The 13588-nt window shown below is 41.1% G+C and overlaps 1 protein-coding gene across 1 annotated transcript in view; it reads left to right on the plus strand.

The window, feature by feature from the left end:
- The window catches only part of FBXL2 (F-box and leucine rich repeat protein 2), a 50752-nt gene extending 37247 nt beyond the window's left edge, over nt 1–13505 (plus strand). The window contains exons 10-15 of the mRNA XM_031059588.1: nt 878–1008; nt 4857–4917; nt 6327–6371; nt 6661–6717; nt 10403–10615; nt 11575–13505. Coding sequence (XP_030915448.1) covers nt 878–1008; nt 4857–4917; nt 6327–6371; nt 6661–6717; nt 10403–10615; nt 11575–11682 — 615 coding nt within the window. The 3' untranslated portion in view covers nt 11683–13505. The remainder of the gene's footprint in view (nt 1–877; nt 1009–4856; nt 4918–6326; nt 6372–6660; nt 6718–10402; nt 10616–11574) is intronic.
- The last annotated feature ends 83 nt before the right edge of the window (nt 13506–13588 follow it).

The raw sequence follows: 13588 nt of genomic DNA on the forward strand, positions 1-13588 counted from the left end.
TTCCACACAGCAGAAGAATTAAATTCATAGTGTTAGGAGGAGGACTGAGAGCTTTTATCAGAATAGAAGACTTGTAAACAAAATCTTATTTGCACACACACAGTGATCCAGTTCCTGTTGCTATTTTGTGTGCAGCTGCAATGGAGCTATTTCTTATAGTTCCTGTTTCAGAGAGAGAACTTATTTACTCATATTCTAAATTTGGAGTTACTCCTTACAGAATATCTACTACAAAACGTTTTTGAGAAATTAAAAGTCCTCTTTTGAGTTAAATCTTTCATCTAAAGGGGTATGTATAGGGTAGGGCAAATCTGGCTTTTATGCTTAACTTCTGTAAAAAATGGATTTTGTGTAATTGTTTCCCTGTAACTCTTGCTTCAAAAGTTACCAGAAGGTGAAGGGTTTTGCCCTTGGGTTCTAATGCTCCAGGGAAAATTAGGTAGTTAGTTCTCCTGCTGTGAGGCTTTGAAATCTCTTTTTCACTGTTCCCAAACTTACACAGTCACTGGAACAGAAGACCTGGACCCCACCAATATGTAAGAACTGTGCACAATTTTAAAAAAGTGAAAAATTATAAAACAAAAAGCGAAGTGAAAGAGGAAGACAACAACAAACAACTCTCACTTTGTGATTCAGCCTGCCTTAGAGTAGACCTTAAGGTCTATGGAAAAATACCTAGTTAAGTAGGAATTGTAAATGTTGATTATCTTCAGTGTTATCTTTCTATGTGGTTTCCTGACTCTGTTTTTTGGTTGAAAATCTGGGTTGCCTTGGTTATATAGAGTGTGACAGTAGCAGTTCAGTGGCAATGTCTTGAGTTTTGTTCTTGGCTGATTACTTGATAAGGAAGTAACTTCAACCTTCTTCTGTATTGCAGCAAATTTCAGATGAAGGCATTGTGAAAATCTGTAGAGGATGCCATAGACTGCAGTCACTCTGTGTTTCAGGCTGTAGCAACCTGACAGATGCTTCTCTCACAGCTCTTGGTCTGAACTGTCCAAGGCTGAAGTGAGTATGTCGTGAGTGTATTGTATGTCATGTTCTTACTGGCCTGGTCTAAGAAATTCACTTCTGAAGATGAGCTGCATTTGCAACCAAAACATTAGGTACATAAACTTGAGGGCTGGTCCTCTGTAGCTTCATATTAATGTAGTTCACTGTGTATCAGAAAAACAATAACAAATATATAACAATAACAATATATAACAAATAAGATGTGCTGAACCCAGCAGTTCAATTCTGTGCTTCTAGCCAAATATTTTGGGTACTAACTACAAGCGAGAAAAAAAGAAGATATTAAGCCCATTACTTTTTTGAAAGTGAAGAAGATCTGTGGTTGTGTTGTTTCTTTTGATGTTTATACTGTGATGTGGTTTTATGCAGTCATTTGTCTTGAAGAATAGCTAAATTATATCTGATTATTAAAGATTTTATTATAAAAGTGCTTTTAATATGCTCTGCAGTACAGCCTGGTGTTCTTAAACTCTGAAATAAAGTGTGCTCATGTCTTTGCAAGCATGGACTGATATTTATGAAAGATGTTTTCAACAATAGGGGCTTATCAGTTAAAAATAATATAAGCTTCCCCATTGGTGTAATTTGTGCAAACATATATGTTATGGTGGGCTTTAAAACCATAGCTCAGTTATGCAGCAGCTCCCCGGTTATGGAGACACATTGTAGAGACAGATAATACTTCTAACTTTAATGTAAATTAAATAAAAATATTTTTGGGTGACAAATGGCCATTTACAACAGGATCACACAGGAGTCAGAACTTGTTATCCTTAAATCACAGACAGTGGAGGAATGAGTAGTCTGTAAAAATTAGGGGATGCTGCATTCAAATTCCAGTGTACCATATGCTGACACACAGAGTTCCTTTAGCTGAATGGGTGAAAAAGAGCTTTTGTTACTGTAGAAGACCTGTCCTTAAGACAACTCCAGGCTGACAGTCCCCTTTGTGTCACTGTTCATATTTATTAGGAGCTTAGGAGCCTTTTGGCAAATTTACTGGAGTTCCCTAGAAAGCTGTGCTGTTACTGCTGGTCTTTTTCCACCATTTCTCTCATTTTCTCAATTAGCATCTCAGATGGGAAATAAAAGGAGGTCTAAACTGCTGCTAGTTGTGCAGTTCTTTCCAAGGGCAGTGCAAGTGCAGCAGAAATTGTTTCAGCTTTGGTAGGAAAACTGTCAGCCACAAGGGGGAAGGCGTCTGCTGCTCTGCTCCTGTAATGAGGAGCAGCACAGGGAAGGAAAATGACCCTTTGCAGTGATTGCTGTGGGGATTACTGCATGTTGGAAGGACAGAGCTGGTTACAGCTAGACTTTTGGGACCATGGATGGAAAGTACTTGATAAAAATTATGTTGGAAATCAAAGGGAAATGTAATTCCACACTTGTTCTATACCTTCTGAATATTTCAGTGTTGAGTGTGAAAGAAAACTCTGCTGCCTCTGTTGGACTTGCTGACCCTGTCAGGAAATTTTTGAGTATTTTCTGTGCTGTGCTACTCTCACTTCACTTCAGGATCTTGAATGTCCTACTGTGCTGCTTTCTGTGATACTGCTGTATTTCCCTGGTTCAGTTGTTACCAGTCACAAATATCTCCTTGGACAGAAACCTGGGTCAAGCTTTCTGCAATCCCTTTGGCTATATTTCTTATCTCACATCGACATACAGATGTCTTGTGCTCTTTCACGGGTTTGGTGCCATCTCTTTTTTTTTTCCTTTATTAGCACTTTTTTATGCTATAATACTTGTAGGTATTTTGGCAAGGCTTGTCAAGAAAAGCACCTGTGAACCATGAATGCCTTTGTCTGGGTGGGACTGTGAAAGTCAGGATCATATTCCTTTCAGCCCCACCAGCTGCTACTCCCAGCTCCACAGGAGTAGGGAGGTGCTGAGTGCAGAGACATTCCAGGTGTGCCCAAAAGCAGCTGTAGGCAATGAATGCAACTCAGTCTGACTCAGAGAACATTTCTTCATAAGAGTGGAGAATCCCCTTTGAATATCATTTTGTCTCATCAGCTCCTATGTTAGATACTTTTTCACAAGTCACTGGGTGGGAAATTCATGTCAGCTGTAACAGGAAAAAAGAAGAGCCCTCTGTATTTAAGCACAATCACTAAAACAAAAGCAAAACTTAGAACTTTGGTCATTATTTCCATGCTACCCAATGCTGTCCCACCTGTTTTTTTCCTTCTGGGGCCTGATTAATGCAGCATGTGTGATTACAGCTCACTCCTCATTCTCCTGCCCTGTCTGCACACCCAATTTCAGGACAGCTAGAGCTGCTTATCTTCTGGTTTCTTATTCCTCTGTTTCTATAGTTGTCTTTTCAACTGGGTGTGCAGGAAGCAGTGTCCTCACTATTTTTGATATCATTGCAGATGTCATTGCCTATCCACCCCCCTTTAAAGTCAGCCATGTAATGAGATGGGATTTGTAGCAAGTAATTGATGAAAGGAGTTAGAAGGATGACAAATGTGACCTAATGTGGGAGGTTTTTGTGGTGGTGTTGTTTTTTTCCTTCCTATTTGGTATTACAGGCAATTTTCAGAGTAGCTGAGAGTATTTTATGATAGGCTGCTAACTGCCCTTGATGGAAGGGCACAGAATTCCTGAACATAAGTAAAGTAAATCCCAGAGGGATTAGAACCATCCATTTGGCAAGAGATGCCTGTCTTGTACTTAGCTTGAGTTTCCCTCATACTTCTGAACCTTGTTGAAGATGGAACTCTGGAAGTGGCTTCTCAAACCTGTGGGGCTGCTCAGCTCTAAATTTGCTGCCCTCTTGCTTTTGCCTTGGAAAAGGCTGATCCAGCAAAGTCATAGTCAGAGCCCCACATCCTGTACTTTGGTGGGGTTGGAATTTGTTCATGCACACAGTGTGGCTTTTCCCTTTGCACTTTCTCTCTAAAAGGGAGTGTTCTAATGACCTCCTAAACCAGTGGAATGATCTGGAGGCTTCTCAGTATTGCCACAAAAAGTTCTTTTGTCCCTCTTTCCCTGCCTCCTCCCTGCCAGCCCTAGCAGTGGTTGCTGTGGTAAGTTGCATTTAGTTTGTGCTGCTCATCCCATGGCACTGTGGTTTCCCCTTGCTCATCTTGATACTCATTCCACCTGCAAAGGGAAGTGTTCCTTAAAAAAAGGACAAAGAAAACAAAGACAACAAATGGGATGGAGGCCTGTTGTGCATACTAGTTGTGCTGTTTGGGGCAGTTGACCTTCTGGGATTTTTTTTTCTTGGTACCACTTCCCAGCGCCTGTTGGAAGTGTTAGGATTATCTTTCCAAAGCACTGTTGTTTTCTTTAAGGTTGTGTTGATATAGTTTGTTGTTCTTACTGCAGCTTGGAGGTTTTTAGCTCCATGCTTTCTGGTAACTTGCTTCACTGTGCTTCACGCAGAGGCTCTGAGGGGATTTCTAGTAAGCACTTTCTCAGTTTTGACATTTCCCAGCAGCCTGTGCTTAGATAACAGATGTAGGCTTCATCTGCATTTTCCTTAACTCAGGGTTTATTTTCCCATATCTTTCCTCAGATAACATGAGGAAAACTTGGTCACTATGCTTTTAGTAAAACAAGAGGTTAAAATGACCCTCATTGTGTATAATTTTTTTTCCACTAAATGTTCTCTGACTGTCAGAATCTTCTGATAAACTGAATTAAGTCTGCTTTTTAATTTCAGGTCATGGTGAAAAATAGGAGGAGGATGTGTGTATGTGTGTATTTCTGTATATGTACACATACTTTTACTATTGAGAACTTCTAAGTTGCAGGAGACAGATTTGTATCTCAAATGCATTTGCTTTTCTCTATGTTAATGTTTTCTTTAACATTTAAAACTTTTCCAGGATTCTGGAAGCTGCAAGATGTTCACATCTCACAGATGCTGGGTTTACCCTTCTCGCACGGGTAAGGGTTATTTCAGAAGGTAACAGCTCACCCTGGTTCATTGCTGCTGAGCAGCTGTGAATTGATGTAGTCCTGCTGGGAAGCAACATAAGAAGAGGAAAATTAAAGTAGAAAGAAGCCAATGGAGGAGGGGACTAAAAAGCTATTTCATTTCTGGATTATACTTAGATCTGCAACTTGATCTAATTTGCCAGCTATCATTGCATTTTTCACTTTTTTCCTCTCTTTTTCCATTTGTTTCAATTGTGTTTATTACGGTTTACACAATTCTAGACTCATGTTATGTATTCTAGCCACATTTCCCTTATATTGATGGCACATACCCTTGTGACATTTACATCAAAAAAATCAGCATATAATTCATTGTTCTGAAGATAACTTTAAAATACAGATCATTTACATTTTACATGATAAACTATAAGCACTGGTTCATGCTGTAAATCCATACAGTAAGCATATTGGTGCTGTCAAATGTTTCATGTTAGACTTGGGTGTTTGCTGGTTAGGAAATCTGAACACCAAAATTATACTCTGTAAATGGGATTTATGCTACTGATATTTAATGTGAATGAAAAGGGTTGTTTGTTTTTTTTTTGTAGCCACAGTGGTTAAGCAGAGTGGTTTTCTGATTATCCAGCTCTGCATCCTCAGGCTCTTGGTGGTCACCTCAAGCTCTTAAACCTTTTTTTCACTATTCCTGGAAAAAGCAGATTGGGAATTGAGCCAAGCTTTGGCACTGTGTGGTCTGCTGCAAGGTCACAAGGTTACATCCTTTTCTTGAAATTAGTCATGATCAGATATTGAAAGCACTTCTGAAAGCTTGCTGGGGGTCTCTCAGAATGTTGCTCTGAGAAAATTGTGTAGGTGTGACACACAGCTTCCTTCTGCCCTTAAAGTAGACCCCATTTTAATATTTTCAGCATTTATTACCAAAATAATTTGGTTTTAAGGCTTCTTTCACATAGAGAAATGTGCCATGGGCTGAAGTGTATTCCAGATGAGTCAGGTGCAGCTGATAAAGGCAGAAGTTGGGTTCATGTGTGTAGAGAGGAGCTGGCTTTAGTGCATGGGCTGTAAATACCATGGGTTTGGAGTGAGGGGGGAAGGGAAGCAGGGCTGCTGAGCACTGCTATGCCCTGTTCAAACCTTACAGGACTAGGAGGAGACATTTCACTTCGTAGGAGAGGCTGAAATGTAGATGTTTCAGAGGGAGGTGGGGTATTGCTTGTTAATTCATCTGTTTATAACAGTTTTTTTAATCATTTGATGGTGATCAAATATTTGAAGGGATTTAGATCACAGTTTCCTCTTGCAAGTTGTGCATATTATAAGCTCTGTGGATCATTTTATGTCTATATGTTGTTTTATTTTATTTTTTTGTTTATCTGTTCATTTTTTGTTTATTGTAGAACTGCCATGAGCTGGAGAAGATGGACTTGGAAGAGTGTGTTTTGGTGAGATTTAATACGAAAAGGAATACTGAATGTCCAGTATAATGCAATACATTAACACCTTCGTCTGGATGTTCTTTGGTTTTTATAAATAGTGTTGTGTTTATGGTAGGAAATAAAAATAATTATTGGGAAATTCTATACAGGGAAATACTTGGAGAGTAACAGGTGATGAGTTGTTTTCCACAAATAACAGAACCCTCATCTGGTACAGAAAGAGATACCTCTTTGTAGGGTTGCCTCCCCTGCTGTCTGTTGCTTATCGCTGATACTTGGTTTCTTTTATTCCCAGATAACTGACAGCACATTGATACAACTTTCCATACACTGTCCTAAGCTTCAAGCATTGGTAAGTGTAACTTCTGGTCTGTGGCCTGTGGTGCTCCCCCTGGAAGGACATACAGGGACAACTCCTGCAGTACATCCCAGGCTGTTCACTCTGTGTCTAGAAATAATTCCTGGTGTACAGTGACACTGCGCAAAATATGTGCAAGTTTCATAAGTATTCTAAAAGCAGCACATTACTCCTAAAATATTTATATGCATTGTATGATTAAAAAAATATTACCAAATCAGTGAGTAAAAACCAGAAAGCTTTTATTTTATGGTTAACATCCTTCATATTTGATTTAACTTAAAGCACTTAGATTCTTTATGGGTATTCTCAAGTGTTTGGTAATGGTTTTCTTAGGGAGTGTGACTTCACATCAAATATTGAATAAACAAAACCACCCAGAGAAGATAAATGTAATCACTCTGTAAGCAGTTTTGCATGCAAGCAAAACTTTTTCCAAGCACTTTTTTACATTTGCATAATAAACTGTGGAAGGTTTCCTTGGACTTGACTTTTGAACATAATTGGAGAGGATTGAGAATGGGGTACCCTGCTTACTGGATTTCAAAGAACTGTTGTCTAGGGAGTGGTAGCTTAGATCTTTCAGATCATCAAACCCAATTTGAGGTAACATAAATTTGTTTGTTCTTTAGTAAAGGTACTTGAAAATTGCTGGATTGTTCTTACAATAGGAGCTTCTGTATTTCAGGCCAGTAGTGCTTTTAGTGTAGATTTGTTATAACTACTTAGATCTACGTGAGAGAGCAAGTATCTTTATAATCTGTTCTTAGATGGGATTAAAGGAAGGTGTTCTGCTTCCTTAATTAAATTGTGTTATGATTAGTGTTACTAAGGTAGCAACATGAGGAGAGATGGCTTTTAAAAGGATTTGTTCACTATTTAATGTTGTTGGTTTTTTAATTTTTCCTTATCAACTGTCCAGATTCATTTCTGAACCATCATTCTTGATGTAAAACCAAATGAGTTGTCAGGAGCTGTGGGGCCATTTATGTGGGACACATTTTTATATTGTAATCCCAATTGCAGTCAGTTCTTGCAAGAGATCTTTTGTACCAGTTTTGTCAGTGCTTCAACAGAGATACCATAAAACCTCATCAATCCCAAGCATTTTTTTCTGAGCCTGCTCCTCTTTGCTGGCCTTTGTGTGTTTGCCTACAGATAGGGAAGTGTGGCATTGGTAAAACATCACAGCTTTCCTAAGGGAACCAGAAAACTTGATTTCTTTGGTATATACATATATATATATCTTTATATATAAACTGTGGATAGGAAGGATACATACTCAGAGATTGTGTGTGAACAGCAGTGGCTGAGAATTACAGGAAAAGACAAGACAAGGCATGCAGGTGCCAAATACAGTGCATGAGCTAATCTTGGTGCTCCCAATGTCCTGTAAACTCCTTTGCAGCTGTGCTTTAGGGTATTTGCAGTTAGAACAAACATTTTGGAGTTGCAGAGATTGACTTTGGATTTGCTTTGTTTGGAGACTCAGTAGATGGTGGAAATGGGCAAATCTTCATCAGTATTAGAGTGTTTTATTGCCTAATGCACTTAAGAAGTAATTTCTGGTTAATATATTTAATTGTACATTTAAATTAGTAGAGAAACTGTGAAATACTCATGATAGTCCTGAAGATGAGAAGATAATTGAATTCTTCACAGCATGTGAAGTTCTCATGGTATGTCATGCCATACTTGATTTGTGCACAGCTTTTAGTATGTATTAACAACAACAACGAAAGAATTTGACCATATCTCTTTGTTCTTAAGATTTCAAGCAATTGTATTTGTAAAATTCCACATTATTAATGCTTTTTAGTAGGCTTGGAAAAATCCTGTGGTTTACTATGAAGTGTGTATAATGTGGCATATTTGTTCTACAGAGTTCTATGAACTCAGCTGTACATCCTGTATTGTCCTTGCAGTACCAACACCGTGTCCCAGGAAAGCTGATTTTATAAGCTGCTTACTTCCTGGGATGGAACACTCCTAATTAGCCAACAGCTTCACACAGCCTCCTGTCCTTCCTTGGAGCAGCAGCTCTGCTATGAACGTTGGTTAACCCTGCAGCTGCTGGTTGTCCCCAGGCTCTGAGCCAAACCAAGCGCACAGAGAAAGGAGATACAGGAGAGAGCTGATGTGTTTGAAGACTTGAGAGACTGCCAGAATGGGTGTCAGGAGTTAAAACACTGTTGGTAGGGGCAAGCACTTAATTTCTGCTGTCTTTTGGAGACAGCTTGCCCTTGTGGTGCTGCTTGGAGTCCCTGCTGGGTGCTCACATTTGGCGTGTAAAATTGGACCAGCTGGAGCTGAAGGGAAGCTGCTGAGGTGGCTCCTGTCAGACTCCAGAGAGATGCAGACCTGTCTCCCAACCTTTCTTGGGTTCCCTGCTCATTCTGTAGAGCAAAGACAAAAAATGTTGAGGCCAAATTGTTTCAAAGAGCAGGACAGACCCCATGTGTCTGGTAGCAGGAAGGAAATGCTCTGACTGTAGCTGAGGTAAAGTAAGGTTGGAAGTCCCCAGGTTGCCTTTTCAGGCCAGAATGAAAGATGTGCTGTACCCAGAGAGAGGAAAAGTTGCATGTTAGAGTTGGGGGTTTGGCAGGAGGTCCTTCTGAGCACTACTATTTGCTTGGTCTGAGTTAAAAAGTGATTTTGGACTGCTGCAAGTGTTTCATCATCAGCTGCTGTCTGAAAAAAACTACTTGGGGCAAGGAAATGCTACTTCATTACCTGGCACTGTTAGACTTAGGTACAAGTACAGGCAGAACACAGGGCTGAGCATAAAGCAAGGCACCAGCTCAAAGCCCAGGGCAAGAGGAGAAGAGTTCACAGATCCTGCACATTTCACTGGGGAAGACTTGAGAGCATTCATTTCAGTGGTGACAAAGAGTGGCTTTTTCAGCCGCCTCTGAAGAATGTCTGTTTCCTGTTGTTGTAATCATCTGTGCTTCTCCAAAAGTCATGAATTCCCTGAAGAAATGAGGAGAGTGCTTTATGTGGCACCACTGCCCGAGATGCAACATCATTTTCCGTGTTCTTCAAATTCAAGGGAGTAAAAAATATGCTGAAGAGGAGCAGATTTTTTTGGTTTATTATGCTGACTGTTGCAGAAAAGACTGCTCCTGCAGCTGTGCAAGATGTTTATTGCTCCTTGTCTGTACAGCCTGAGGTGCCAAATGTTCATGGCTTGTTTTTCTTTGAAATCATTATTTGGCAAATCAGTCTATTGTGATTGTTCTCCATCTGTGTGGACTTGCACAGGCTTGGTGTATGTATGAGACCATGGCAGCTGTGAAACAGTAACCCCTGAGCAGATACTCATCTATTGCCCTATGTTCTCAATCATCCTTTAAAGTTGTTTCTGGCACAGTGCTATTCGCACTGTGTGGGACAATTGGAAAAGAATTCCCACATTCATAGAGAGCAAAGGGGCCTGAGGAGTTTTGCCAGTGATGTGTTTTGGGACTCAGCTTGTTTTGAAGCAAAGTTAAAATCAAGTACAGCCATTTTGTTAAGCAAAGCAGTTTCTTTTTTTACTCTTATGGCTTTCAGCTGTGTATTATTTGTAGCTGTTTAACCACTGGAGTGCAGGAGGTTGAAGAGGACTTCTGATGTCCAGAGGCTCGAGTAACTTAGGACTGAGGGATGTTGTTAATTGTTTGCCTCTCTGTTTCAGAGCTTATCTCACTGTGAACTGATCACTGATGATGGGATTCTTCATCTGAGCAACAGCACGTGTGGGCACGAGAGGCTGCAGGTGCTGGAGCTTGATAACTGTCTCCTCATCACGGACGTGACTCTGGAGCACCTGGAGAACTGCCACAACCTGGAGAGAATCGAGCTGTACGACTGTCAGCAGGTCACACGAGCTGGCATCAAACGGATCAGAGTAGGTGTTTCCTGCCTTGTTCCCATGGAAATGCCAGAGCTCTTGGTGCTGCTTGAGATCGTAGGAGTCCTACAGGTGTCCCAGGCATGGCAGGCTGGATAAACCATCTGACTGTCCTTCTGTTAGGTCCCCATGTGTGTAACTTCCCTCTATGAACAGCAATAATTGTCAGTTCTAACTCGTGACATTTTGCTGTTGGAATGATGAGCTCTTATCTTCTGCCTTCAGTATTTTTTCAAGTAGAGCCCTCTGTTTTTAGGATGGCGTAGTGGCATGCTAAATCCTAAATACATGTTAATACACAGAGCCAAGAGTAAAACATCTGCATGGATATTTCAGTTGATGGGCTGTGAGGCCCTCAGGCCCTGGAACCCAGCCCCAAACCTTTCCCCTGAGTATCTCACCCATTAGGTCAGAGACCACCTGCATTGTGGAGGCAGCCTTTTAGCCTTGAAGTTAAACTTGTCTGCAGCTTCGTATCCCAAACTTGCAGCCAAACACTTTTGCAACTGGAAAGATCATCCCTGATAGTGACTCAAATTGAAGGCAGAAGCACAATTTTATTTCATGCTGCTTTCCAGGATGAGAACAGCAGCAGAAATATGGGAGATAAGGTTCAGAGTTGTCCCTCAGTAGCCAGGGTCCACACCTCTCGCCCCTGTAGCAAAACCTGTGCCTCTCCTGCTGCCGAGCTGTCTGGGCTCGTCAGTGCTTTGTTGGGGGAGCCAGAGGGAGCCCTGTGCAGGTTGAGTGCCCAGACACTGATGTGCCTTACTGGATGGGTCATGAGGAATGACATGTGAGAAGACAGCTTGGCTGGTATCCACTGTATAGATGCTTCCTTCATAGCTAACTAACCTTAATGAGATAGCACTTGCTGGCACAACAGGTGAGGTGTGCTGCTTCTCTTTTCAGTTCTGTTCTTTCTCTCCCATTATAATGCAGCCTTTCACCCACAGGCTCATCTACCTCACGTGAAAGTTCATGCTTACTTTGCTCCAGTGACTCCCCCTCCGTCGGTCGGAGGGAGTGGACAGCGCCTCTGCAGATGCTGTATTATCCTCTGACAGCGAGTGCAGCCACACAGAAAATGTTGTTGTTGAAGAATGGGACGGCAAGTCAGTGGAAGGAGTTGGTTTCCTGACAAGTCCTAATGGTGGTGTTTGGGTGTTTGGTCATCCAGTTTTGTGACAAGAAAAGCATTTTTTTTTTTTCCAGGTAAAAATCTTAATGTAATGTGCAGCTGTGGATTAAGTTGGTGATGCTTCGGTTTGTATTAGTAACTCCTTCCTTCTGTTGGCATGAGAACTGTGGTACCGTGTCAAACGTGTGGGCATTGCAGTGGAGCAGCTACTTGGTGGAAGTTCACAAAACTTGGAAGTTAATTTGCATTTGTCAGCACTACTCGGTGTGAAGTGCTGCTGTAACGTGGGGCTCGAGCTGCCACGCCAAGGAACTGAGCCTGCTGTTCTGTAATATACACCACAGATCAAGTATCAGGTTTTAAAGACAAATCAGCTTTAGCAGATGTTGACCAAAAAATGCAAAGTAATCATAAGCTCTAGCAGTAAAACAGCAGCTTGTTCTTTTTCATGATTCAGCTTCATATTTAATTATGTAACAGGACATAATAGGTAATGTCAAAAGGTAAGGTAGTACCTCCAGATACCATAGAACTAGAAGTACTTCCCAAGTTTTTGGACTTGGTTCAGTTGAACTCTGCTGGTACAAAGCTTGGCGGTCGCCGACACAGGTTGTGCCTGATGCCATCAGCCTTGAACGGGGTAAGAAATCCACTGTGGTAGAGCCCGTGCACTCTGCTGTACCTGCTGCCACAGCCAGCCCTGGTGCTGCCACAGCCAGCCATGGTAGTGTCACAGCCAGCCATGGAGCTTCTGCCAACGCCATCCCCACGGGCTGGAAGGAAAGGATGCAGCGCTTCCAGGAAGAGGGGTGTAGCACACATGCTTTTCTACAGATGAATGGAAAACAGGTTCAGCTACAGAAGGCAGGATGGAGCAAGGAATTCAGTTTGGCCCACCTATTTTAGGGACAAGCATATGGGCTCAGCTGTAGGCAGGAGCTGAACCATACCAAACCTGTGGTTTTCAAATGTAGAAAGCCAAACTCTTCACATTTGGTTAAGAAGCTGTCAGCTTCTGAATGATAATAATGATGATAAAAATCTGTGTATTAACTCTTAAGGCCATGCTTTCATCCTTAGTTTTTCAGTGCTAGGTAATTAGATAAACTTTTTATATTAAGCAATTTAATTATCTGAGAGAAACTACTTGACAATTCAGAAAGCTTTTTTTGTGTAAGTTTGACTGTGTGTGTGTTTTAAGAGTTCAGGGCCTGTGTTTACTGAAAATTCAAAAGCAGTTGGAAAAGCTACTACTGGACAGTACTGCCATTTCCCCCCTGCAAATTTTAAACGACTTCTAAGAAGGAGTGAGAGTGAACATGAAATTCTGTGGCCAGCAATGGCTGGGTTGTGTGGACTCACAGAGGATGGGGACAGTAAATTAAGAGCTCAGCTTTGGGGTTAAATTACACCTTAGACTACAGTACATGGATTTCTTTACTAGTACAAAGTAAGCCAATCTGGGCTGCTTTTGCACAGTAGTGGAGTGCTGTTACAATCATACTGAAGAGTTCCATTCAGACACTGCTGGTCTAATGAGAGTTTTAACTAGATTTTATTCTCAACTGTACCAGGGCAGTCATTGGTACCAATATGTCAATATGTGTTGCCTTTTGTTGGCGCATTTTTTTTTCTAAGACCATTATGAACCTTGTAAGTCTATTGCATTGAAGATGTACAAAAACAAATGGAATCTACTCTGATATAGGACACTCAAATAAACAATCAGCTGATGTCAAACTTGAATTTGTTGGAATTATTTCAAATCTAAGAAGATTTCTACTAGAAGCAGAAGATCCATGTGAATGCAGGGTGTGCAGGATATACTG

This window comes from Geospiza fortis, unplaced genomic scaffold (genome assembly GCF_000277835.1).
Source record: "Geospiza fortis unplaced genomic scaffold, GeoFor_1.0 scaffold120, whole genome shotgun sequence".
Lineage (NCBI taxonomy): Eukaryota > Metazoa > Chordata > Aves > Passeriformes > Thraupidae > Geospiza > Geospiza fortis.